At 42.2% G+C, this 22,959-nt stretch overlaps 1 protein-coding gene across 1 annotated transcript; it reads right to left on the bottom strand.

The window, feature by feature from the left end:
• Positions 1 to 963: 963 nt before the first annotated feature.
• LOC122777490 (sodium- and chloride-dependent creatine transporter 1-like) lies at positions 964 to 22,644 on the bottom strand. Its single transcript, XM_044038781.1, has 14 exons — positions 22,281 to 22,644; positions 20,262 to 20,561; positions 16,232 to 16,363; positions 14,755 to 15,079; positions 14,170 to 14,302; positions 12,209 to 12,343; positions 11,226 to 11,329; positions 8,386 to 8,510; positions 6,941 to 7,053; positions 4,822 to 4,962; positions 3,672 to 3,774; positions 3,469 to 3,569; positions 3,205 to 3,375; positions 964 to 2,056 (listed from the first exon to the last, which is right to left on the bottom strand). The coding sequence occupies exons 1-14, from the start codon at positions 22,309 to 22,311 to the stop codon at positions 1,928 to 1,930; spliced, it is 2,043 nt and encodes a 680-aa protein (XP_043894716.1). The 5' UTR covers positions 22,312 to 22,644; the 3' UTR covers positions 964 to 1,927.
• Positions 22,645 to 22,959: the final 315 nt, after the last annotated feature.

The following is a 22,959-nucleotide window of genomic DNA, read 5'->3' as shown; positions in this document are numbered from 1 at the left end:
CAGTTGAAACAGAATAGATTTCTAATGGGTGTGTACAGGCAAGGTTTTACCATCAGTATTTGAGGAAAATGCAGAAAATATCAAGGTTTGATGTTGTAAAATCAAAATGAAACCACAACAAAATCAAATAGCATTTATCACAGAAGACTCAAAAGGAATGATAGCAAAACTTAGGCATTATAGTCAAATCTGATAGTCAACCCGAGAACTATTTAATGAACAAACCCTAATGGTTTTATGGTTAAAAGGAGTAAGAAATCTGAGACCTTTGAGCTGACTTTCACACCTAATTCCTGATGGAAATCACTGCTATGGTTGTTGCAGCAGTTAATTATCATTGTAGCAGCTTCGTACATCCTCATACATAAGGATTTATGTCCTGTCCGACGACATCGATCTATCCCATTGTGATAAGTCACATCTTGCAGAAGACAGAAGCTGTCCCTACCCCTAACAGAAGGTAACCACGAGGCTTTACTTTCATTGAGAGAACACTACGGGCATTGTTTTCTCTCCTCTGATGTCTAGCTGTACAGTTAAAATGTATTCATTTAACCTGGTTGTTGCATCTATTTTTGTTTCTTTTTAAACTGCCGTGATTGTTTGCTCTCTCCCGTAAGAAGAGGAGTGACCTACTTTATAAATGTGAGTGCCAGTGTCGCAATGTTTCTGGTCTGGCCTGAACTTGCTTGTGCGTCTCGTTTGTTAGTCATCAGGTCCACAAAAGCACCACTCCAACACAAACACTGTCCAGTATGAACGAATACGCGGCATATTTCCTTGCAACTGTTGTTGTGTTCACTGACACGTGACACTTCCAGGTAACGGCTTTGTTAATGTTTGACTGTGAGAACTTTCTTGGGACGTACAGGTGTAATGAAAGTGTACCAATGTCATTTGCATGTACCCGGTGTGTTTTATGAATATGTAAATAAAAAAAAAGCCCACAGAACTACATCAGGATCCTTCTTTATCTGGCCGTTTATTGCTTCTTTCCTTACATGGCATCAAATTCTCTTTCACCCCCGTGCACATCCCCGTCTCCTGCCTTTGCAAAAAGATTCTCTCTCCTTCAATTTCGGTGTAAATATTGATCATCATCCCCGCCAAATATTGTTAACACTAATGCACAGACCCTACAATACACTGGTTAGTTAAGTGGTGGGTTAGTCTTTTTTCTTTTTTTCTTTTCTTTTTGTACAAATGGAAGTTGTATTTTCATTTTTTTTTTTTTACTTTTAATTAGGAGAATACACAAAGCTACATGTAAATGGAGACACCGCTGCCATAGTCCACACACACACACACACACACACTCTCTCTCTTCATATTAGACACGTACACTCTCATGCGTGCACACACACACACACACACACACACACACTCAGACCATGGCATATAAGCAACAGATATGAGGGTTGTTGTTTTTTAAGTTTGACCAGAATACAGATTCTCCGTTCACTCACGATGACATGTCGAAAGGCTGCCGAACTATAACACAGAGGCGCAGAGAGGGAAGATATCGCAACTACACTGGACACGTCACACTTACAGAACAAGACGTGACACAACGGCACAAAGGCAGGGACTGGAAAGAGGGGCGAGTTGGCGAGGTAGCGTCAGAAAGCAGAGGAGAGGGAGCATCAGCCGGCGATGACTGTATAACATGTGGGTGTGTGTTTCAGTTCTTCTCCCATCTAATCTTTGGTCCATTTGTCCAGGGCTGTAGCTTTTAAAACTGCTGTGAGGTGCGTAACTGATCTGCACTTTGCTATCACTGGGCCGGTGTTGGTGTGCATGCATTTTGAGTGGGTTGTGTGTGTTTGGGTATGTCAGAGTGCAGATGTCGAGGATGACTTTGGACGTGTGTGTGTGTGTGTGTGTGTGTTCTGTCAGGGGCAGGTTGGGGGTGGGGTTGCTCCGCTCTTCAGATGACGCTCTCAAAGAGAAGGGTGCTCTTGGTTTCGGCGGGCGGCAGCAGTTTGGCCTCGCTCTCCGGGGCCAGGTACTCCAGGTGATGTCTGCCCCACACTGGGGTGGTCAGGTGCTGCCATCGCTGCACAGAGGAAAAAGACAAGGGCGTGAGGGGCAGTTCCCTGGAGTGATGTATTTAGTCTTCTCTATTGAGCTGCTTCTTTTTTGCTGGTCTAAAATAACACTATTGCTGCCTTGATCTTATAGCCGGTATCTGGCCAGGGTGTGTGTGTGTGTGTGTGTGTACACGTGCCATGAAGCAATTTGTGTTTCTCATGAGACCTGAGACTTTGCGAGACCTCCAGATTCTGAGGACTTTGGGTCAGCGGCCCTGAACAGACAGCAGGGGGAGTGGTCACAGGCCCCAATCTCAAGACATCACAGATCATAGTTCCACTTTAAGTCCATATTAACAATGTAAAGCAACTCTTACCAGGCGGATTGAGAATCAAAAGCAAAGTTACTTTACAAATTTGACATTTAGAGTTGTTTTGACTATTTCAAATCTAATCTAACAACATTTGCCCTTTGCAGGAGTTCCAGTTTAGCTGCTTTCTCTGTTCCCTACAGGCCGTGTAGTAGTGTTGGACAGATACGGGAACCAGGCTACAGTGTTTGACACACACAAAAAGTCCAAACTCCAGACTGTGTGACTCAGAGAACATTGGAATTATTTTGCACCACCTCAGCAGCTGCAGTTTCCTCTATTTATTTATTTCACTTCCTGACAGTGACTGGTCCACAGTCTTTTTTTAATTTATTTATTTTTTAAATAAAGTTGCATTTTAACAATCGTCAATTGAGAGAGCAGCTCCGACACACTCCAGGTGTGTGGGACGCTAGATGTGATTCATAAGAAAAAAAAGAATGCGTTAAGGTTGGTCCTTCATCAATTGTGATTTATGCTGACCGTACTTACTGTGTTGTATATGAAAAATATTGCATATTTTGTGTTTTCTTCATACAATATACAATAAGACATGAAAAAATAAGACAAAAAAAATTATTTTGAGGGTTAACTTTCTAAAAATAAAGGATTTCTTTTATGATCAGCTTTGATGTTGCTTAAAATAATCAGATTTTTTTGTTTTAGAGCAGTTTTAGGAATGGTACCATTTTTGCACCTAAAGTGCTGAGTGTTACTTTTTTTAAAGGCTGCATGAAGATTAAAAACAGAGACACAAGCAAAAGAAAAGGAAGGTGTACAAACACACAAATGAGCCTACTGACCTCTCGCAAAGATCCTTTGCAGCGCAGTAGTTTGTAGAGGACAGTGACGGGAATACAGAGCATGGAGGACAGAGCTAATGCCCAGCCAAGCACCTCACCCCATAGAGGGTAAGTATACACGGTGTTGTAAGTCAGGGGCTTGTAGTTCACCACGTGGAACAGGAACACTCCCTACATGTGCACAAAAATGTCATAGTTTCAAAAAAAAAACAACTAAAAAAACTAGTGGATAGAATGTACAGAAAAATATAGAACAACACTTACCACGCAGACAATAGGTGTGATGTAGGCCCAGCACCACTTCATGTAGGGGAGGGGCTGATAGCCGATCATACGCGCCACGTCATCCAAGAAACGGTCTGCACCTGGGAGAGTACACGGTATGACATAAAGACGCTGCGATGATGCATTCAGTGGTGCTTTTCTGTGTTGTGTTGCATTGTGCGTTTGCAAAGTTGCTGTCTTACCATAAACCCATGCGATCACAATGCACTCCCAGAAGGCCTGCCACAGCAAAGTGATGCCACTGGCAGAGTAGTAGTCAAACAGCTGGAAGACATACATCCCTCCCTGACAGACAAAGAGAGAGAGAGAGAGCAGTCAGAAACGCGATCGTCCCGTTCATTGTTTATGTGTGTGACGTGATTTCAGCACAGTTCAATCCTGGTAACAAACGTGTCCGCTCAACTGAGTATTCAGTAAACAGTGAAGGAGGATTGCCTAAAATACCTTCCAGGGGCTTGAAAAGTGAAGCATCGTTCGACTTGTCATTCGATTCCATAAACACACGGGACACACACAGAATGACATTTTTCTTTTATGCTCTTAAAAATGTCTCCGTAAACACGGCATTGTTTCAAGAAATGCCTTCATCCACATGAAAAGCCCCACCAAAACGACTCCAACGCTGTGGTACATATGCCAGGCCTGTGTGTGGCGCTGTAGTGCTGCTACAGAAATACACAGCGTATACAAGACACTAAGAAAAGAAGAATAAGAAAAATACAACTACAAAGATTATAATCTTTTACAGATTCTACTAAACCTGATTCAAAACATCAGTTTTTTCATATTATGAATACAGATACAATAGGCGTCATTATTTTGTTCCATTATAACCTTTGAGCACAATGTAAATCAATTTATCTGAGAGAGATACCGCACTCTGTTTACAGCCTTTCGCTAATTGTGTCCCATCACAGGGCAGTTCCATGGAATGATTGCTACTCTAACACTGGCAACACCTCCCTGCACTGTAAAGAAACGTGGAGAGAAAAAAAGGAGCGAGTCTCAAAGAGAGTTGGACAATGAATGCAATAAAACACGTGTCACTATGGGCAGAGTGTCTCACAGATGGAGAGACGGCCTCGGGTCATCTGCCGTGTATGAAACATTGTGTTTGTCTGTGCTCATCTGAAGAGAGGCGAGCGACTCAGGCCAGAGCGCCACAAATTAATATCCTGTGGATTAAACTCAACACACAACTGTCCTAGACATCCTGCCTATACTGCAGCTTCAAAATTCTCACGCAAGACATGCGGTTTCTGAACGGCATCAGTTATTTGTGTTACAATCTGCAAGTTTATGTCCCGATTATGTGTCCCAAACACCTCGTACCTCTGTGACCATAGACATGTCGATGAGGAAGCAGATGACGCAGCAGATGGCTGCCACCACCTCACGGCGCAGAGAGCCCAGAGCAGATTTAGGTGGGAGCATGTCCATGATTCCCGTGATCAAACCCTCTACCCCGACAAACTGAAAACAAGAGAGAGAGAGAGAGAGAGAGAGAGAGAGTGAATGATGGTCTTAGAGACAAAGAAACACAAAGGCGAGGGGGGGTCGGGCTGGCACAGGCCTCTGAGTGTGTGAACATGCATGACCTACATTGTGTCTTGTCAGGTTGTTACAACAATACTAGAATTTCAAACCACCAGTACCCAATAAATACCCACTAAATACCACAAATATACATACATATTTTTAACAGTAATAAAGATTAGAACAGAACTTGACAAAATGTAACTGCAAATGTTTATTTTCTGTCATGACTTGGCATATTTTTATTATTTTAATTGCTCAGCAAATAGTCGGTAACATGGACTTGGAGAAGGATTAGGCGAAAGACCAGATTGGGAGAGAGATCAGCCAAAAGAAAAACACGTTTAAATTTAAATAAATCGAATTTGCCCTTATATTACAGCATAGAATTGATTAAAGCATATTTGTTTTGTTTTGCTGGTTTTCCTCTGCTCCAATTTTTTCTGGTCAGGCGGGGGCCAGTCAAGCAAAAAATACAATTAAAGTCAAACTGTTTTGGGAATAAACAAAGGCAGAGTACTAGGACCATACTGCAGAAAAAAGGGGAGTTTTTGAGAATAAAGTCGTAATATTTTCAAGGAAACGCTCAATTGATCAGACAGGTGAGATGAAGAATGTGGAGCATCTTGTGAAGTCGTACTTCAGTTTGAAACTTCAGCATCAGCATCAGAGGTTTGAAAAGATTGTGTATAAGAAACTGAGTCTCTTCTGAAAAAGGAATCACACAGACTTGGAGGAAATCCTCTCTCTGTGATTGGTGTGTGCTGTTCATAGAGGTTTCATAGTTGAGCAGAAACAAATGGGTTGATAAATTATGACACACTGAGGCCATTGGTGTTGCAATTAATTGCGGCATGAACAGAACTAGCCATCCCATCATGTGGATGTAGACATATCGCAAACTATCGCAATATTACGACTTTATTATCGTCAATATGGCCCTAATAAAAAAATGTTCGGTAGGTGTCATCATTATCATTATAAAAAACAATTTGGTAAAAAAAAACAAACAGAAGTAATTCATAACTTGATATCAAGCGGTGGGCCACGTGAAATCAATGTGGGGGACCACATGTGGCCCATGAGTCACGGGTTTGAGACCTCCGTGACATTAACAGTCAGCAGTGTTAAATAACACTGTTAATGTCACAGTGTTATGAATAATGTCACAGTGTTATGAATGACACCGTGAACGTCACAGAGGATGACACTGTTGCAAATGGGTTTCTATTCAATACCAGTATTAATATCATTTTGAGTGGAAGACAGTGTGTGAACAAAATGTCCAGTTTAGAACTATCAAATGAAGCTTAAGTAAAGGATGAAACAAAGATTTTCGTTGTTGCTGACTCATTTCCATGACTCCCACTAACATTCCTCTCAGCCAGTGCACTGCACTGTGTCAGATGCACCTGACAGTGCGTCAGCTCAGACCACACTCCTCAGCCTCCTGACACAATAAACGCTTATGTATTTATTCCAGCTGCGGAGCTATTTTTAACAGTTTACTAGAAATGGCAGAAACACTGAAGGACAAGCGCGGCTACGGCGAGCAACGGACGGAGGAGAAATAAGAGAGGGAGAGAGAATGGAAAGTGAGAGTAACTGAATGAACTGCAGAGGAGACAGACTCTCTCTGTGGGAATCACACAGAAGCTCATTGACAAAATCCCTGGGCAGTAAAACAATGGATGTAGGCATTGGCACAAATAGACACACAACAAACAGGCTGCAGAGAAATGCAACGCTGACACTGGACGTGGTGAGTTTGGACTGTTAGAATGGGAGGAAATGAGGCAAACAGAGGCAGGAATGCAGATCGGCTGCTACATCTGCACAACATTAAGTTTGAAAGTGCAGCAGAATTAAAAATAAAGGAGCAGGTCATTATAAATAAACTTTGAGGTATCCGTACCTGGCTGTCCAAGCCCAGTATGAGCAGCATGAAGAAGAAAAGTGCTGCCCAGAGTGGTGCCAGAGGCATCAGAGTTACAGCCTTGGGATAGGCTATAAAGGCCAGGCCCGGACCTGCGAGAGGCATCAAATATCAAATATCAAGGCCAAAGCTTCACACACACACTCCACATTTGAGGTAAAAGGCAAGACAATCCAGACACATATTATATCTTGTGTCATAAATGCAATAATTGCACATAATTATATCAATAATTCATTCAATTTAATTCACAATATAAATATATATATATATATACATACATACATATTTTTACGTCAATATTCACTGTATTGCATGATTACCACATTAGATATATGAGATATGAGTTTCTTCATTCATGAATTGCCATTTTTGTTGGCATAGAACAGGGGTGTCAAACTCATTTTTGTTCAGGGGCCACATACAGCACAATTTGATCTCAAGGGGGCCGGACCAGTAAAAATAGTCAAATAATAACCTTATGAATAATAACCTATGAACAACTAGAACTCCTTTGTTTTTTCTCCTTTGTTTTACATTTAATGAAGGATCATTTTACAAAACATGAACTTTCTTGAGAAATATAAGTGCAATTTCAACAATATCAATATGCCTAAATTTACTATTTACACAGCACACTGGATCTCTAAAGGCACAAACATTTAGTCACGGGTATCTGGAGCATTTGACATTACGTTTAGGAAATTTTAACAAATTCATCTTGTGGGCCGGATTGGACCCTCTGGCGGGCTGGTTCTGGCCCCCGGGCCGTATGTTTGACACCCCTGGCATAGAACATACAGCAGTGAAAAATAGAACTAATTGTATAATTTAATTTAAGTTTTTTTTCAGCCCCAGTTTTGATATTGTTTATTTTTTTTGCATATATAGATGAGACAGCATTACATTTGTGTGTTAGCCTTCAGTTTGCATCAAAACTCAAAAGACGTTTAGTCTGTCCAATGTGTGTGGGTGAGTTATATCAGCTGTCCTGATATTAATAAAATAAAAAGCTCATTCTGGGGCGATGGAAAACAACAATTCATACAATCAGGTGACTGTACACCATGCAATCAGTATCAGTATAATTATTTCACCTACGTTTTACACACTGGACCTTTAAGTGTTGGTTTCTACGGCTCAGTTCTAAACATAGTAACGACGTGTTCAATAAATACGGCGTAAGCATCTGTGATGCGTCTGCCATGGTTTGTAATATCAAAGTGCTTCGCGCACCCAAAGACTGATAAAGGTTGTTTGTCACAACGCACGTTTAACGTCGTAAACCTGCATCATGTCGCAGTAGTTTGACCGATGATGAACATTTGGATGTGTGTCTCCATCAAACAATGCTCTTCCTCACACTAGTCTTGTATTTATACTAGACTTTGGTGGTTAAGTGGTCGGGGAGGCTCTATTCTTACCGCTCTCAGCGACCTTACTGATGTCCACGCCTTGCTCTGCAGCCATGAAGCCCAGCACAGAGAACACCACAAAGCCTGCGAAGAAGCTGGTTCCACTGTTGATGAGGGCCAGGACGAAAGCATCCCTACACAGACGTATGGAGAGGAAGAGCGAGGAGCAGACCGAGGAGGAGGGGAACAGAAGAGCAAGGTTGAGACTGTGAAGCGAAGATGCATTATAATATCCTGTAACAAGAGGCCCACATACCACTCTGAATCAGGAATCAATATCTCTGAAAGCTCACTCTTTCAAATATTGTCTTAATTCAATTAAAAGTGAATGGCGACACAAAGAAATACACACACTGAGTAGAGCTCTGACAACATTTAACCTTCAAAGTGAAACATTTCATATCTGAAATGGATCAGATTTAATTTGCTAGTGAATTACATAATATTACATAATAGTTAATAATCTCTGCCGATCGTCCAATCGCAGTACTTCACAGTTGTTACCATTCACTGTGCCTCTCTTATTGTCTTGTCTTCAGGAAAAACTCGAATTTAAGAAAACTGCATTTTCATTTTTTTCTTTCCATTTCTCCCTCTCCAGTGGTTTCCATGGAGATTTTTGTCCTTCCTGACACAGCTTTCCCATTTACCCGGGCTTGCGACCAGCACTAGGAGTAAACTGGATGTGGATGTGGTCAATTAAGAGTGTCTGATTAACAATGGGAGCGGTTAGCGCTCTTGCCTTTGCAGGAAGAAGACCCCGGGTTTGAGCCCCGGTTGGAACAAGGGCCTTTCTGCATGGAGTTTGCATGTTCTCCCCGTGTGTGTGCGTCCAAAAACATGCAATATTGGGATCAGGTAAATTGACCGTAGGTGTGAGAGTGAGAGTGAATGGCTGAATGGTTGTTTGTCTCTATATGTGGCCCTGCGATGGACTGGCCAACTGCCCAGGGTGTGACCCGGCCTTACAAGCCCAATTCCCTTCCCCTGATCAAGCTGTTTAATTCTTGTCCATTATTTTTAGTGCCCCACTATATAAAGAGACTAGATGTCTGATTTAGGACTGGGATGACTGAACCCAACTGTTATATGGCAACAGTTTTATTTACTAAGTCAACTGGGTCAGCACAGTGAGCAATGACCTTCAGTTTATTCTGATAAGTCCACTACTGGCTGCACCAGCCAAGAATCCTGCCTTTTAACATCAGCTGCATCACGATGGTTATTATAACAGTGACCTCTGCTCAGTCGACTGTCAGAAAGCTACTCTGGCGGAAGGGGATGAAACGAGTGAGAGTGGATTTATGGGGATAAGACCGCAATTATTAAAAGTCTATAATTGGCGATAATGCTTGTTCTATGCTACAAAACAAAGCTGTTGAATCAAGACAACTTTAGTAAGGGTGCAAAATTCTAGTTTTTGTGCACAAATAAATACAGTATTTACCTACTGTACAAACCAAAAAGTACTTTGGGTCAATTGTTGCTTTGAGCTGAAGTTCACACACTAACACACAACAACAATCCTAAACTTAACCGACTATAACATTTAACTGTGTGCTTTGTGTTCCCTTAACCAGAATCTTTGGATATTCGTGTGCAGATGTTTAGCATGCTGCTAACTTTTCAATTCAGTGCATAAAGTTTTGCATTAAGTCATTGACGCGTGGCAAATTTTAGCTTAGCACATTAGCATTAGCAAACTGGTCATGCAACTTTACCAGATATCGTTCCCTGGAGGGGGTGAAACATGTTATTTTCTGCATAACAAAGGTGCACTCGTATAAATGTGTGTTTGCACAGCAAAGATCTCCAAACTACTAATGTTTATTTTTGGACGGGGGTTGTGTATTATCTCACGTACGCTGAATCTTTTCCAGCCAACTCCCTCGTCAAAATTTCAGAAAATGTCAGCATGACTTCACGTGGGTGAGTTGGGTGAGTGAGTGGGTGAGCTTCCGCCCAAGTACCACTCCTGGCCTGAACGTTACAGAGTTTCCTCCTGCTGTTGTAAACGCAGCTGACCCAGACAATCTCCTGCTGTGTTCCTAATATGAAATGTAATTTACAGACATTTTATAGGCTGAGTGACACGAGAAGAATAGATAAAAAAAAGAGAGTGGTTTGAAAGTCAACAAGTCCCCAAAGCATGGTCCCGAGTCCTAAATACACTGACATTTGGGAGCAATTTATATACATGTTTCCCAGGATGTTCCTGCGCTACTTTGAGCAAGCGTGAGTGTGTGTGTGTGTGTGTGTGTGTGTGCATGAGAAACAGAGCAGAGCGGACATACCTCACTATCTCAACTCATCTTTTAACTTCCAATTAAGGTCAAGACAGAGAAAATGCCAGATGGCAGGATATCCACTATACTGCTGCTATTACAGACATTCCAAATATAAGCAGCAAGTGAATTCAATTATCTCCACTAATGCTGAGGAGCTCATAAACGTCTGAATATTATTTACACATCTGTCTGTGTATGAAGGGGAAAGATTATTAAGCTCAGCGGCCATGTGCACAAACACACGTCTACAATCCCGTCTTTATGAAGAGCTTTCACAAAGACAGGAATGATCGGAATGATTGACCTTCTATTGTAGCAGTTGTCGAAATAAAACAGAGCGCCTATAGGGAGGATAGAGGCTAATCCTTCTATTATTATCAGAGAGGATTCACGCTATCTTTTTAATTCAGCAAGTGTGAGTCATGACAGAAGGTTTAAATCCAGTGGGAATACTATCTTCACGGTGTGTTTAGTGTTCCACAGCAGTGGACAGAGTTTGTGTTGACGCTGGCCTCCATCCAGTGACAGCGGTGTCTGATTTTATGTTGTGTATGAACTCACTGGTAACAGTTGTTATGGAAGCGGTTGTAGCTGCCCAGTGCAGTCAGAGCACCCAGGCCGATGGCGTAGGAGAAGAATATCTGAGTGCCTGCATCAATCCACACCTGTCACAGGGGGGAAAACTGTGTGAGCTTAAAGCAGCAGTAGGCAAGATCGCGAGGAAAAATCTGCCATTGTTGCGTTTAATACGGTTAAAATTGATTTTTCTCTCGGGAGCTCCCCTCGCCACCCGAGCACAGACAAACATTTCTGTTTCATACACGGCAGATAATGGATAATCTGAGGTCCATCTCAGAATGTCTGTGCCTTACTCTCTTTGAGACTCTTTTCCTTTTTTGAGGTTTCTTTGGGGCGTATGCAGGTGTGTGCTTGAGTAGCAATCATCCCAGCTAACAGGAGCACCTGCTCTGTCAGTGAACCTCCCTTTAAAAACCTCCCATGATGGGACAGAATTAACAAAGCTGCAAAAGCTCTTAAAATGTGTGTGGCTCTCTCTCTCTCTCTCTCTCTCTCTCTCTCTCTCTCTCTCTCTCAGATTGCTTAATTTACATTATGCTGAAAAGTTGATCAAAGACACCAGAACCATGGATGGGCAGCATTTCTGATAAATGCCTTCATATTTTGTATATAAATAATTAAACGTTGTGTATTTTTGTATTTCCTTTTTAAAAAAAATACTTCTTTGAAACAATGTAATGACATCATAAGATGGTGATGACTTTCATTTGACCAAACTTGTTGAGATTAGAGAGGAAATTGATTCAGTGCAAGGTGACTTAATGTAGCTAGTATTTTTAGTCATTTGAAAATACACTCACTTATTTTCACTTTACTTTAAAAATACATTTCACTGTATTTTTGCCCATGCATGACCGGAACAATTCTGCCTACTGTGCCTTTAATCCATCTAGACGTACACACACTATAGACAGAGACTATGTATGACTTGTGTAACGAAATGCACTCTTGTGCAAAAGTTATACCTGGGCTTCACCAAGTTTGGACCAGTCTGGTTTCAGGTAGTAAACAATACCATCTATAGCTCCAGGTAAAGTGACTCCGTGGGCCAGAAGAACGACCAGAACCAGGTATGGGAAGAGAGCCGTGAAGTACACAACCTACAGAAAGACGGAAAAGAAAGGGAACTGTGGAGTACATGTCGTGACAACATAAGTCAAGGCTACACTTGGAGGGGTGGGGAGGTGAATAGTGAGTGCTATGCATTGACTTGCATTAAGTTAAAAGTATAAAATTCCACACTTAACATTTAAACTCCTCACATTACCTGAGTTAAGTGCACAAAAGGATATGATTATATGATGAATTTAACACGCTAGCTGAACAAGTTTAGTGCTTATTAACAGGGTCCATCAGCTATGCTCAAATGTTTCAATGCAACACCGCATAAGCATGTTTTTATTACTTTGATTAAGCAATTACCTGCTTTGCAAATACTCATGTCTTAAGAAGAAGCCCATTAGGTCCTTCCTGTAGATGTGTAATGGGCCCTGTCATGTTACTTTGGAGAAAAGGTAGCCTGTAAATGGAAAGCCAGACAATTTGTAAACCTCCTGCAATAGCAGGGGTTTGTGGAAGACCTTTTCAGAATGTATAGCCTTTGTCACTGTTAAGCTGAGAAAGCAGCCCCCATGCTACCTAGTAAGAAGCAAGTACGAGCTAAATCAGTGTGGTGAGAGCAGAGTGCTGAGACCGCACATATTTGATCTGGGGGCGAACATGGGCAGATTTAAAACACCTACATTGTGGAAAGTTTCTAATCGGCTTACAGCTGGCTGCCCCTTGGTCTCCTTAACCCCACCCGAGCTGTAGCAGCTCTGGAGACACAGGTTATTCAAACACAAACAGCTCCATATGCTACAAAATAAGGATGAATCATTGTTGGCACGTTAAAAATAATGAGTTAACACATTTTTTACACTAACAATGGAAGTCACTGAAAACAACGTGTACGTAAAGTATACAAGTTTATAACCCGACTGAAACATTAAAGCTGCAGTGCGTAACTTTTTGGTGATTGTTTTGGTTTTTATTCTGCCTCTGTTTGGTCTTCATGACTGAGGGAGCGTTTGTACGTGTACAGCGGCACCGCAGGTGCGGGCGGGGACAAGAAGTATTCATCTTGTCAAACGGATGAACGACTGGGTTTTATGATGATTTCCCTTCTGAAACGGAACCTGAACTCAGATTTCCGACTCAGAAACCCGGAGGTTGTTGATTTCACCTGCGACAAAGCGACAAAGCGTCACCTGAGCGATGCATTTGTTTCATATTAAATCAGTCGTACTGGCTAACCATTGGCTAACAATGGCTAGCCTGAGACTAGACTGTGTTCAACAGGAACACAGTGAACTCGGGGGGTTAACTCCCAGCTCCGACATCCAAGTTGCAATAATGTAAATAGTAAATGGATAATGTAAATGGAACGTAGCCTAAGAAACACAGGGAGAGTTGTGTAGACCTGATAGTGCCAACTCATTTGACAATGGTTTGAATCCAGTGGAAATTAGTATAGTTTTAAAAGTTACGCACCACAGTTTTAAGCTGCATATAGATTTGGTATAGCTATCATTACACGTGAGAGAACGGGGGGGGGGGAGCAACTTGCAAAGCAGTTAATGTTCATATAAAGACAAAAACATGTGTGTGCTTACACTTGTGTTCATGTGTTTCAGTCTAGACACTTATCCTCTCACTATACCAAAGCTGATTTTGGGGTCAAGGGGGTGAAATGCTGCAGTTACGTTAACTATTTCACGTGAAGCCATGCAAATAAAAGGTCTAAACCTGCATGAACCCTGACGCCAGAGACCAGCAAACATTTTATGTGACAGTAATGTGAATCTATACACTCATAAACCCCCGAAAAAACACTGACATGTGACATTAAAGCACTGTGAAATTGTACAGCCGTGAAACGCTTTACCTTGCCAGTAGATTTAACGCCTTTCCACATGCAGAAGTAAACAATGACCCAAGTGGCCATGAGACATAAGACCATCTCATAGCTGATGTCACCGGGCTCGTGCAGGCCACCAGACAGACGGAGCACTTTACGCCTGCGAGGAGAACGCGGAGATAAAAAGTTACCAACATAACCATTTTAAGTTCATCCTGGAAGTCAAATGACACTTTTAGAGGATTTGTACTGTAAATGCCACCAGAATTATAACTGTGACGTCATTTGCGCTGCAGACAGTTTCACATATCGTCCATAAACAACTGACATCATGCTGTGTTGAATCATCAGGCAAACGTTAACTGACATCATATTAGAAGCTTGTCTGAAGGACAACCTGAAGTCTGCCCTGAAGAGGTGAGGTACAAAATTTTTTTAGCTCCTGAACCAAAGAAGCTCTTCTCTCTTTTCCAGTGTTTCTTTTCTGAATGAAGTGAATGAATGATCTTTGGCAGTAGATAATGGTTTGTTTTCAAAACCAAATTACATTACATTACAAAACTGACTTGCTTCTCTAGTTCTGAATAAAGTCTGAATAAAGCGACAACATACTCCCAGAATTCGATGACTGGGGAGCGCATGCCCTCGGACTCCGAGCAGTTGCCGTTGAGGAAAAGCTGAGCTGAGGTCAGATTCAGTGGGGACGCGGAGGCGAGGAGGTTGGACGGTGGGGCTGCAGTGGCCTGGGCAGCGCTGCGGTTGTGGCAGGCGCGCCGGAAGTCCAGTGTACAGTTGGGAGTGTTCCAGGGATGACCACAGGTGGCCCAGGGCAGCGGGTTTGTGAAGGAGTGGAACAGAAAATAGAGGCCCCACACCAGAATCATGATGTAGTAGGTGTTACAGAAGAATACGATCACCATTGAGGCCAAGCCCAGACCTGACAGAGAGGGAGAGAAGACAACAAGTAATCATGACAAGTAAAATAAAAGAATAAAAGAAAATTAATATGATATATGATATATGATTTCAACATTTCTATGGTCAAAATCAGCTGTGCCTCCACTCTGTGCCGCACACACTGACTGACGGGGGCAGTTGGCGCATGTCCATTGCTGCCTCTCTTTATATCGCCAATATACACGTTTGATTACACATGTACGTGCCGTCTCTCTAATGTATTTAATCAATGTGTGTGACCTATTTAGTCTTTCTGATCGGCCGCAAATGCACAGGGTGAGGCAGAAAGCACCGCGGCGCACTGATAGGGAGCAGTGCTGAGCCCCGTAGGCACACCGGGTAACAGGTGCACGTCACTATGTATAAAGGTAAGACAATACACGATTTTCAGCCAAAAAAAAACCATTTAAATTATGAAAATTTGAATTTGACCTTATATTAATAATATTATTTTGTTTTTCTTGCCATTGTATTTTTGAACAGTATGGAATTGATTTAATCATAATTAAACGTTTTAAAAACAACTAAATGTTTAAATTAGGGTCATAATATGAAATATAAGCTTCTTTTTTGGGTTCTTATTTGTACATCTAACTCCAGAGCAGTCAGTGCCTCCCCAGTCATGAACCTCTCTGCATATCACTGCTTTACACATATGGGAACTATTCTTCATGAGTTAAACATGTCAAGTCATCAGTGGTGTGACAATATAAGTACCTAAGACCCTTCAGCACAACATTTAAACATTTGTTATTATTCAAAAATAATATTTCAATCTAAATTTAGAGAGTTGTCACTCCTCAGGACTGACACACAGAGAGGAAATGCATTGTCCGTTAAACTAAAGCTGACTTAAACGTGACCTTGTGATGTTTATACTGATTGCACAACATAATGGAAATTAAGAAAAAACAATTATTCTCTCTCACGTTGATGCTGCTTTCGTAGAAAAATGATTCCCCATCTAAAACAATGAGCACAATAGCATTCAACCAAAATGCAGTGTTTTTACAAGCAGAGGTTATCACTTATTAACAGAAATGCTTCGGCATCTTGCTACTGCTACTTTGTGATGACATTACAACAACAATGTAACTGTTGACCTCGTTGACGTAAAAAAAGAGAAAAGTACCTTTGAAGAGGGGCGCGATGTTCCAGGCAGAAACACCTCCTTGCTTCATAAACTGTCCCAGTGCAATCTCCAGGAAGAAGACTGGGATTCCCCCGATGAACACGATCAACAAGTAGGGGATCAGGAAAACACCTGCGACACACAGCGTACACATTCATCACATGGTGACTCTGTTACCAAGTAGGGACAGTGATGAGACTCTCATCGTTGGCTGTAACAATATTAAAAACAATGTTCAAAGTCCAAAAACTGCTCAATTATGCTGATTTTGTATTATATGTCCTGTGTCATGTCGTTATTCAGAATGAGCCTTTAATATATTTGTTTGTTGCCTTCCACCAATAAATGCTACATTTTGCACACTGTACCTTTAAGATATAACCTGGTACAGTGCATCAAATGGTAAATGTTTGTCTCCTTTATAGGAATAACAAAGCATGAAGTATTTCTCTAAATGACCTCTGTTCCACATGAACATAAGGTTTGCATTTAAAATATGAAATGCTAATGAGAAATCAATACATTCCTTATCAAAATCAACCACAAGATTGGATTCTTTCACTTCAAAGTGTAGTAACAAAACAAAACGTCAATATCGCTGCAAAAATGACCTTAGTTTTGCTAGACTTTTTGTCATTTACCACAATAGGTGTATTCTCCAAGCAGGTGTGTTGACAAAGTGACAGAAAATTGAGTATTAATTGTAATAATCCATATTATTAATAAGATTCTTACCAAATTCTACACATTTTAGGGATTAAATCCATTGGATAAATGTATGTTCGCGGTGTGAATGGACTGCACTAACACGCCACAGACAGACAGAGTTGATAGAGTGCAAAATTTGTCACGTTAGTTTTACCCTTCAAATCGATGAAAATATAAGAGACAGACAAACACTGTGCGTCAGAGTTTTCTATAAATAATCTCCTCTCGGACTCTTTGCTCCGCAGCAGAAGCTGCAATCAGCAAAAAGCAGCAGAGGGAGAGAGAGAGAGAGAGAGAGAGAGAGAGAGAGAGAGAGAGAGAGAAGCAAATGAGACTTTTTAATTCACTTAACAGCGAAAGGTTTGATTGATAATGTAACTGGGTGATGCCGCCACAGTGCGCAGATGGGAGGGGAGGAGTCACATGACCAGCTATGACGCAGAGCAAGTAGAGGCAGAGGAAGAAAGGACAGAGAGATGGATAGATCACAGAAAAGGGACACAGGGAGAGATTAAATATATAAAAAAAAACAAAAAACAACTGGGACAATGCAGCACTGTGGTGGCAGAGGAGGTTCAACCAACGCAACAATGTCTCACTCCACAGCATCGACCCCGTGCGTCTCTGCAACTGCGCCATTGATTGACAATTGGTGCTTCACTCAGTCCATCATTCTTTGTGTCACTCTGTGTGACCAGAAGGGCTGCAGCCTTATAAGGAAACGCTTGTGAGCGGGAGACTAAGAGGGAGAGGGGTGGGAGGAAGAGAGAGAGAGAGAGAGATGCAATGGGAGGCGTTGAATGGAATGACTGGAGAAAAATGGTATTTACATTAAATATCAATACCCACAACGTAAACTTCTCTCTAATTGTGAGACTGGATCTGTCACACACAGTCGAGTAACAAGTAAACAAATGAGATTTTACAAGTCTTAATCCTCGTCTCTCACTGCCTCCAGTGGAGTGCGTCGCTGACAGTTTCAACCTGGACCTCATCTGAGACATTCATTGTATTACGATGTGGACGCCCTAGATTCATCGAGGGTGTGAAATGAAGAGCGGGCACAGTGGCGGAAAGGGCTTCGGCACACGCTCACAGGACGGTTATTGTGCAACCTTTCCATACGCCTCCTTATCAAGAGCAAGAGTGGGAGAGAACACCTTTGTATACTACGTGAGCGCCGGGCAGGAGCACAGGAAGGAGGGAGGTGGAGGGAGCGGGGGGCGGGCACTGTGTGAGGCAGGCCATTGTTATACGATACCAGAAGGTGGGTATCAAAGCCATGGGTCACAAGACCCACACAGACATGACAGAGAGAGAGAGAGAGAGAGAGAGAGAGAGAGAGAGCTGGACTTAGGAACACACACGTATGCACAGTACGTGTCATACCATTCCATTTCATTTCAAATGGGCACCTCGTAAAAAAGAAAATAGCAAAAGTGGGTTGGGCAGAGATAAGAACCAGTCAAGGCCAGAACCTGCATTTGGCAGCGATCACCATGGACTGAACTGGCACAGATGGACAGGGAGAGGATATAGGAAAAAAGTATAATAACAGCTCCTTTCAACTCCAGTGAGAGTTCAGCAGCAGTGCAACTGTAGGACAACGTGTCCTGAGTCCTGAGTCCTGAGTCTGTTGCGCAACATAACAAGAAAAGTGTTGTCCGACCCAATGTGAGGAGCCTCTCAGTCTGACGAAATACCAGGAAGATTCTTCAATTAGGGGGGAACAACTTTTTCTCAAGAACATGTTCTAGAAGTCTTGTTTCCTTAAATGTTGTTTTTCTCACTCTGTATTCTCGTACCACACCCTGAATATTTGAATTCCAATGCTTTGGTTCCTCCTGCACAACCACCAAGAGTCATTAAAGGAGTAGTTCAGGTTTTGTAAAGTGACCGTGCTGAACCGCTGTGAAACATGGACACCAGCTCTCAGGGAAGACAAGGAAGGAGACAAGGAAAGGCAGGTTTGAGACACGTGACTAAAGGCTCGCCTATAGAAATCAATGCTTATTTAAGTCTATGATATCTTTAGAATGTATTCACTGAATTATCTCTCTGTTGCAAAGCCTGTAAATGGACGTTTATTAACTACTGCTGACTCTTCCACACCAAATTCCATTGAGCAAAAACCTGTGTTTTTAGCTCACATGGACAAAGGAGCTGCTCGTCTACTGCTGCCTTGTTCGGGTAAACCTGTGTATCTGTTAAATCTGTAATCTGTTTTTCCAAAAACAAAAGCACAAAATAACATTCCTGCGTGCCGTGATGTAAACTGGCTCATTTTCTCCATGGACTTTGGTGGGGCGAAGTGAGCGGTTTACAAAGTTCAGTCTAACGCTGAGCTAAACCTGAGACCAGATATCAGAGACTTTTTTACATTACATTACATGTCACTTAGCAGACGCTTTTATCCAAAGCGACTTACAATGGAATCAAGTACAATTAGCCAGGGGTGGAATCGAACTTGCGACCATGATGTCTTTGGTACACAAAGTAGGGTCTTAACCACTGAGCCACACCACCCCTTCAGCAGGCATAGGTTATGTTTGATTAGCCTTTTGTTAAATGGCTTTTAACACTGTGTGTCCTCACTGGCAGTCATGTTGTTGTTGTTGTTGTCGAGTATTTTTGTGGCTTTTGAAAAAGTCAGCGTTGCATATCATTGGGAAATAGAGCTGCAACAGACAATTTGCATGAACAAATAAAGCTACAGTAGACCGAATGGCTAGCGAAATAGATAATAGTTGGGTTTCCATCCACAGGTCATTCCTTATAAACATTTGGGATGAAGGATCGCTCTAATTCACATTGTGCTGAAAAAGTACCAAAAGCATGTTACCTAGCCCAGCTTTAACCGGTTTGAATGTTTCTGTTAAATAATTCAATCTTCTTAAAGCTTCCTCAATGTGAATCTTTAAGGTTTCTTTGCTCCTCAATGTCTTCGCTTTGCGGACAAAACTGGACATTTGAGGACATTGTCATTTTAAATGAGTCATTTTTCACTACTTTCTGATATTTCATGGATCAAACAACAAAGCCGTTAAATCGAGAATCAATGATGGAAAGGGTAAGAGATTGAGTATGAAATGAACGTAGATGAAAATGTAACTGGAGTGACCAACAGCCAATCAGACCAAGGATCTGGAGGGGGCGTATGCAGAGCGATGGACAGTGTGCTGGTTGTAGTAATGGCGTGTAAAGACATTAGAAAAAGCCGTTGGACGGGAAGGACATGTGTGTGATTGGTTCGATTTTTCAGGAGATTCTGTCATAGACATTCTCGTGTGTTCATGGTTTTCACAGTGATCCTGACGCTCACCTCCTCCGTTCTTGTAGCAGAGATAAGGGAAACGCCACACGTTGCCCAAGCCGACGGCAAAGCCCACACAGGACATGATGAAGTCCATCTGTCTGGTCCAGGTCTCTCTCTCCACCACTGGTACTGCGACCCCATTTCCAGTCCCGGCTGCAGCCCCGTCCTGGGACTGCGGCGGGCCAGCTCCTCCACCCTCACCACACCCCGGGCCCCCTCCAGGCACAGGCACCAGAGGGCGAGCTGACCCTCCGCTCTCCTCCTCAGACAGGGCCCCGGCCTCAAGCTGGGACAGACTGACATCACCTGGACAGGAAAAGATCACATGGAAAAAAAATAAAGGGTCTGATGTGAAAGTAGGACAGGAAGGGGGAGGAACAGGAGCAGATAAGACACCAGGAACTGGTCTGCTGAGTAACACTAATAAAATATCTGCAGACAATATTTTAACAACACTCTTATCTAAAATACACTCACACACAACTTCCCACCACGTGTCCTGGGCCATGGCCGAGGAGTGCGACTGCACGTTTACGCCTCAATGTCATTGAATGTCAGTGAAAACCTTAGTAACACGCCTCAAATTATGTGCAATCCCTGTGTTTTCACAGCTAATGATTGGACTGAAATCCTCTCACGGTTTCTCCTGCCACCGCTGAACCCTCCCCCGATGATGTTCATTCCCTCTCTCTGTCTGTCTGTCTGTCTGTCTGCCTCACAGACAAGAGTGATTAGTGTGTGCTGCAGTACGACACAGCAGAGAGCACAAGGTTACAGGCGTATCTCAAGCGGCACAGCTTCCTCCTCTATGTATGCCACACACGCACACACACACACACACACACACACACACACACACACAGACATGACAATGAATACATGCTGGCAGAGGCTCTAACACATAAATAAATGTGACGCGTCATCTCTCCACTGCTGCCATGTCTGTGATGATCAATGTCAGCCGCTCTGTGCTGGCTGCAAAGCAAGGCAGCTGAATCCAGATCAGAGCAGTTTGAGAGAGAGGGAGTGTGCGTGTATTTATTTGTTACCTTGTCAGGACCAGTAGTCCTCAGATTGGAGACCAAAACCTGGTCCAGATAAGGCAGAACCTCGATTCTGAGGCACTGGTTAAATTTAGGGCTAAGATTTTGAAGTGTGGTAATGGTTAAGGTTAGCGATAGCACTGTGGTTATGCTGTTCAAGTGAATGGACGTCAATGAGAGTCAGTGTTTTACAAATGATTTTGTTATATATATATATATATATATATTTATATATATATATATATTCTGTTGTATATATATTCTCAGAAATCCAAAATTATTTGTATCAATTAAAATGATAAATCTGTCTATAAAAGGCTGTCTCTGAAATTCTGAATATTCAAAATAAAAACTAAAACCAAACTTCGTCACCTCAACTTTTGGATGCAAAAAAACATTTCATTGACTTTTCTGAGGACACAAATGTGTCAATTTAGGATTATTTGGCCGACAGTGAAAAACTTGGCAAAAGTCTCTGTCTCCTCTGAAGGACACTGTGTTGCATAATAACAATAAACTTGAACTAAAGTGAAGGTCACGCAGTCTCACACAGCCTCATTCTACCATATCATATATAAAATTGAGCACTTTTTCTTCACAGGACGGCAACAAGAGGACACATCTATTGTCCTTGGACATGAATGGGGTCAAAAATAAAGTCCTGGCAGTGTAAACAGATCCTGACCACACTGACTTCACACTGTACAGTGATATATTAAGATGCATGTGTATGTGTTGTGTTCTGAAGTCATGAGGAGTGACACCTGTTCCGGCAGCACATTTATAGCTTTCAGACCCCTGCAGTTGAGTAGGGTCTGTGTATATTTAGATCTCCTCAAGAGTGTATTTATAATGTGGTGGTGATGAATATACTGTAGAGGGAGGCTGTGCTGCTGCATTAATAAATCATAAATCACGAGGAGGGAGGAAAAAAAAATAAAAGAAAGACAGTGGAGGTCATTCAGTTTATATTTATACTCACCCTGACTGTTCTCTTCCACTTCAGGTGACATGTTGTTTGGTAGGAAAAAATACTTGGATTTATTTCTACTTCTTCTTTTTGCTGTCTGAGCCTGATGCTGCTGGTGTTATGATTTAAAAAAGAGGCTCACAGAGACACACAGGCAGCTGTGCAGAGCTCAGGATGTCTCCCTTTTGTTTTGTTTTTTTTTCTCTCTCTGAGTTTGTTATTTATGCCTTCTTGAAGTAACAATTTTATCTCTCTTTCTCCCTCTCTCTCTTTCTTTCTCTCTCTCTCTCTTTTTTTTGGAAAAAAAAAAGGATCAGGATCGCAGTTTTTGTTGATGATCACACGTTGGAGACCCTCAGCTCAGCCAAGAGATGGGGAGGGGAATGTCACAAAGCGCCGCGCGGTTCAGTTCAGCCGATGACAAGAGGGGATTCAAAAGCAGTCGACGAAGCACTTGAAGGTAAGCCTGAAGAATCTCATGGATGACAGTTAGATGAAAAAGATGCTGCGCCTTTAGGAGGAGAAGATGATTCTCTTTAAACGCTCCAGTCAGAAGTCCATGAACCTGTGCGTAACGCTGCGCCTCCACACACGAAGAATGTGATCTGCTGCTGCTGCTGCTGCTACTGCTGCTGCTGCTGCTGCACGGTCCGATAGCTGTGACGAACTCTCTCTCTCTCTCTCCTCCCCC

Source organism: Solea senegalensis, linkage group LG11, assembly GCF_019176455.1.
Source record: "Solea senegalensis isolate Sse05_10M linkage group LG11, IFAPA_SoseM_1, whole genome shotgun sequence".
Taxonomy (NCBI): domain Eukaryota; kingdom Metazoa; phylum Chordata; class Actinopteri; order Pleuronectiformes; family Soleidae; genus Solea; species Solea senegalensis.
This window is presented reverse-complemented; position numbering and strand designations above follow the sequence as displayed.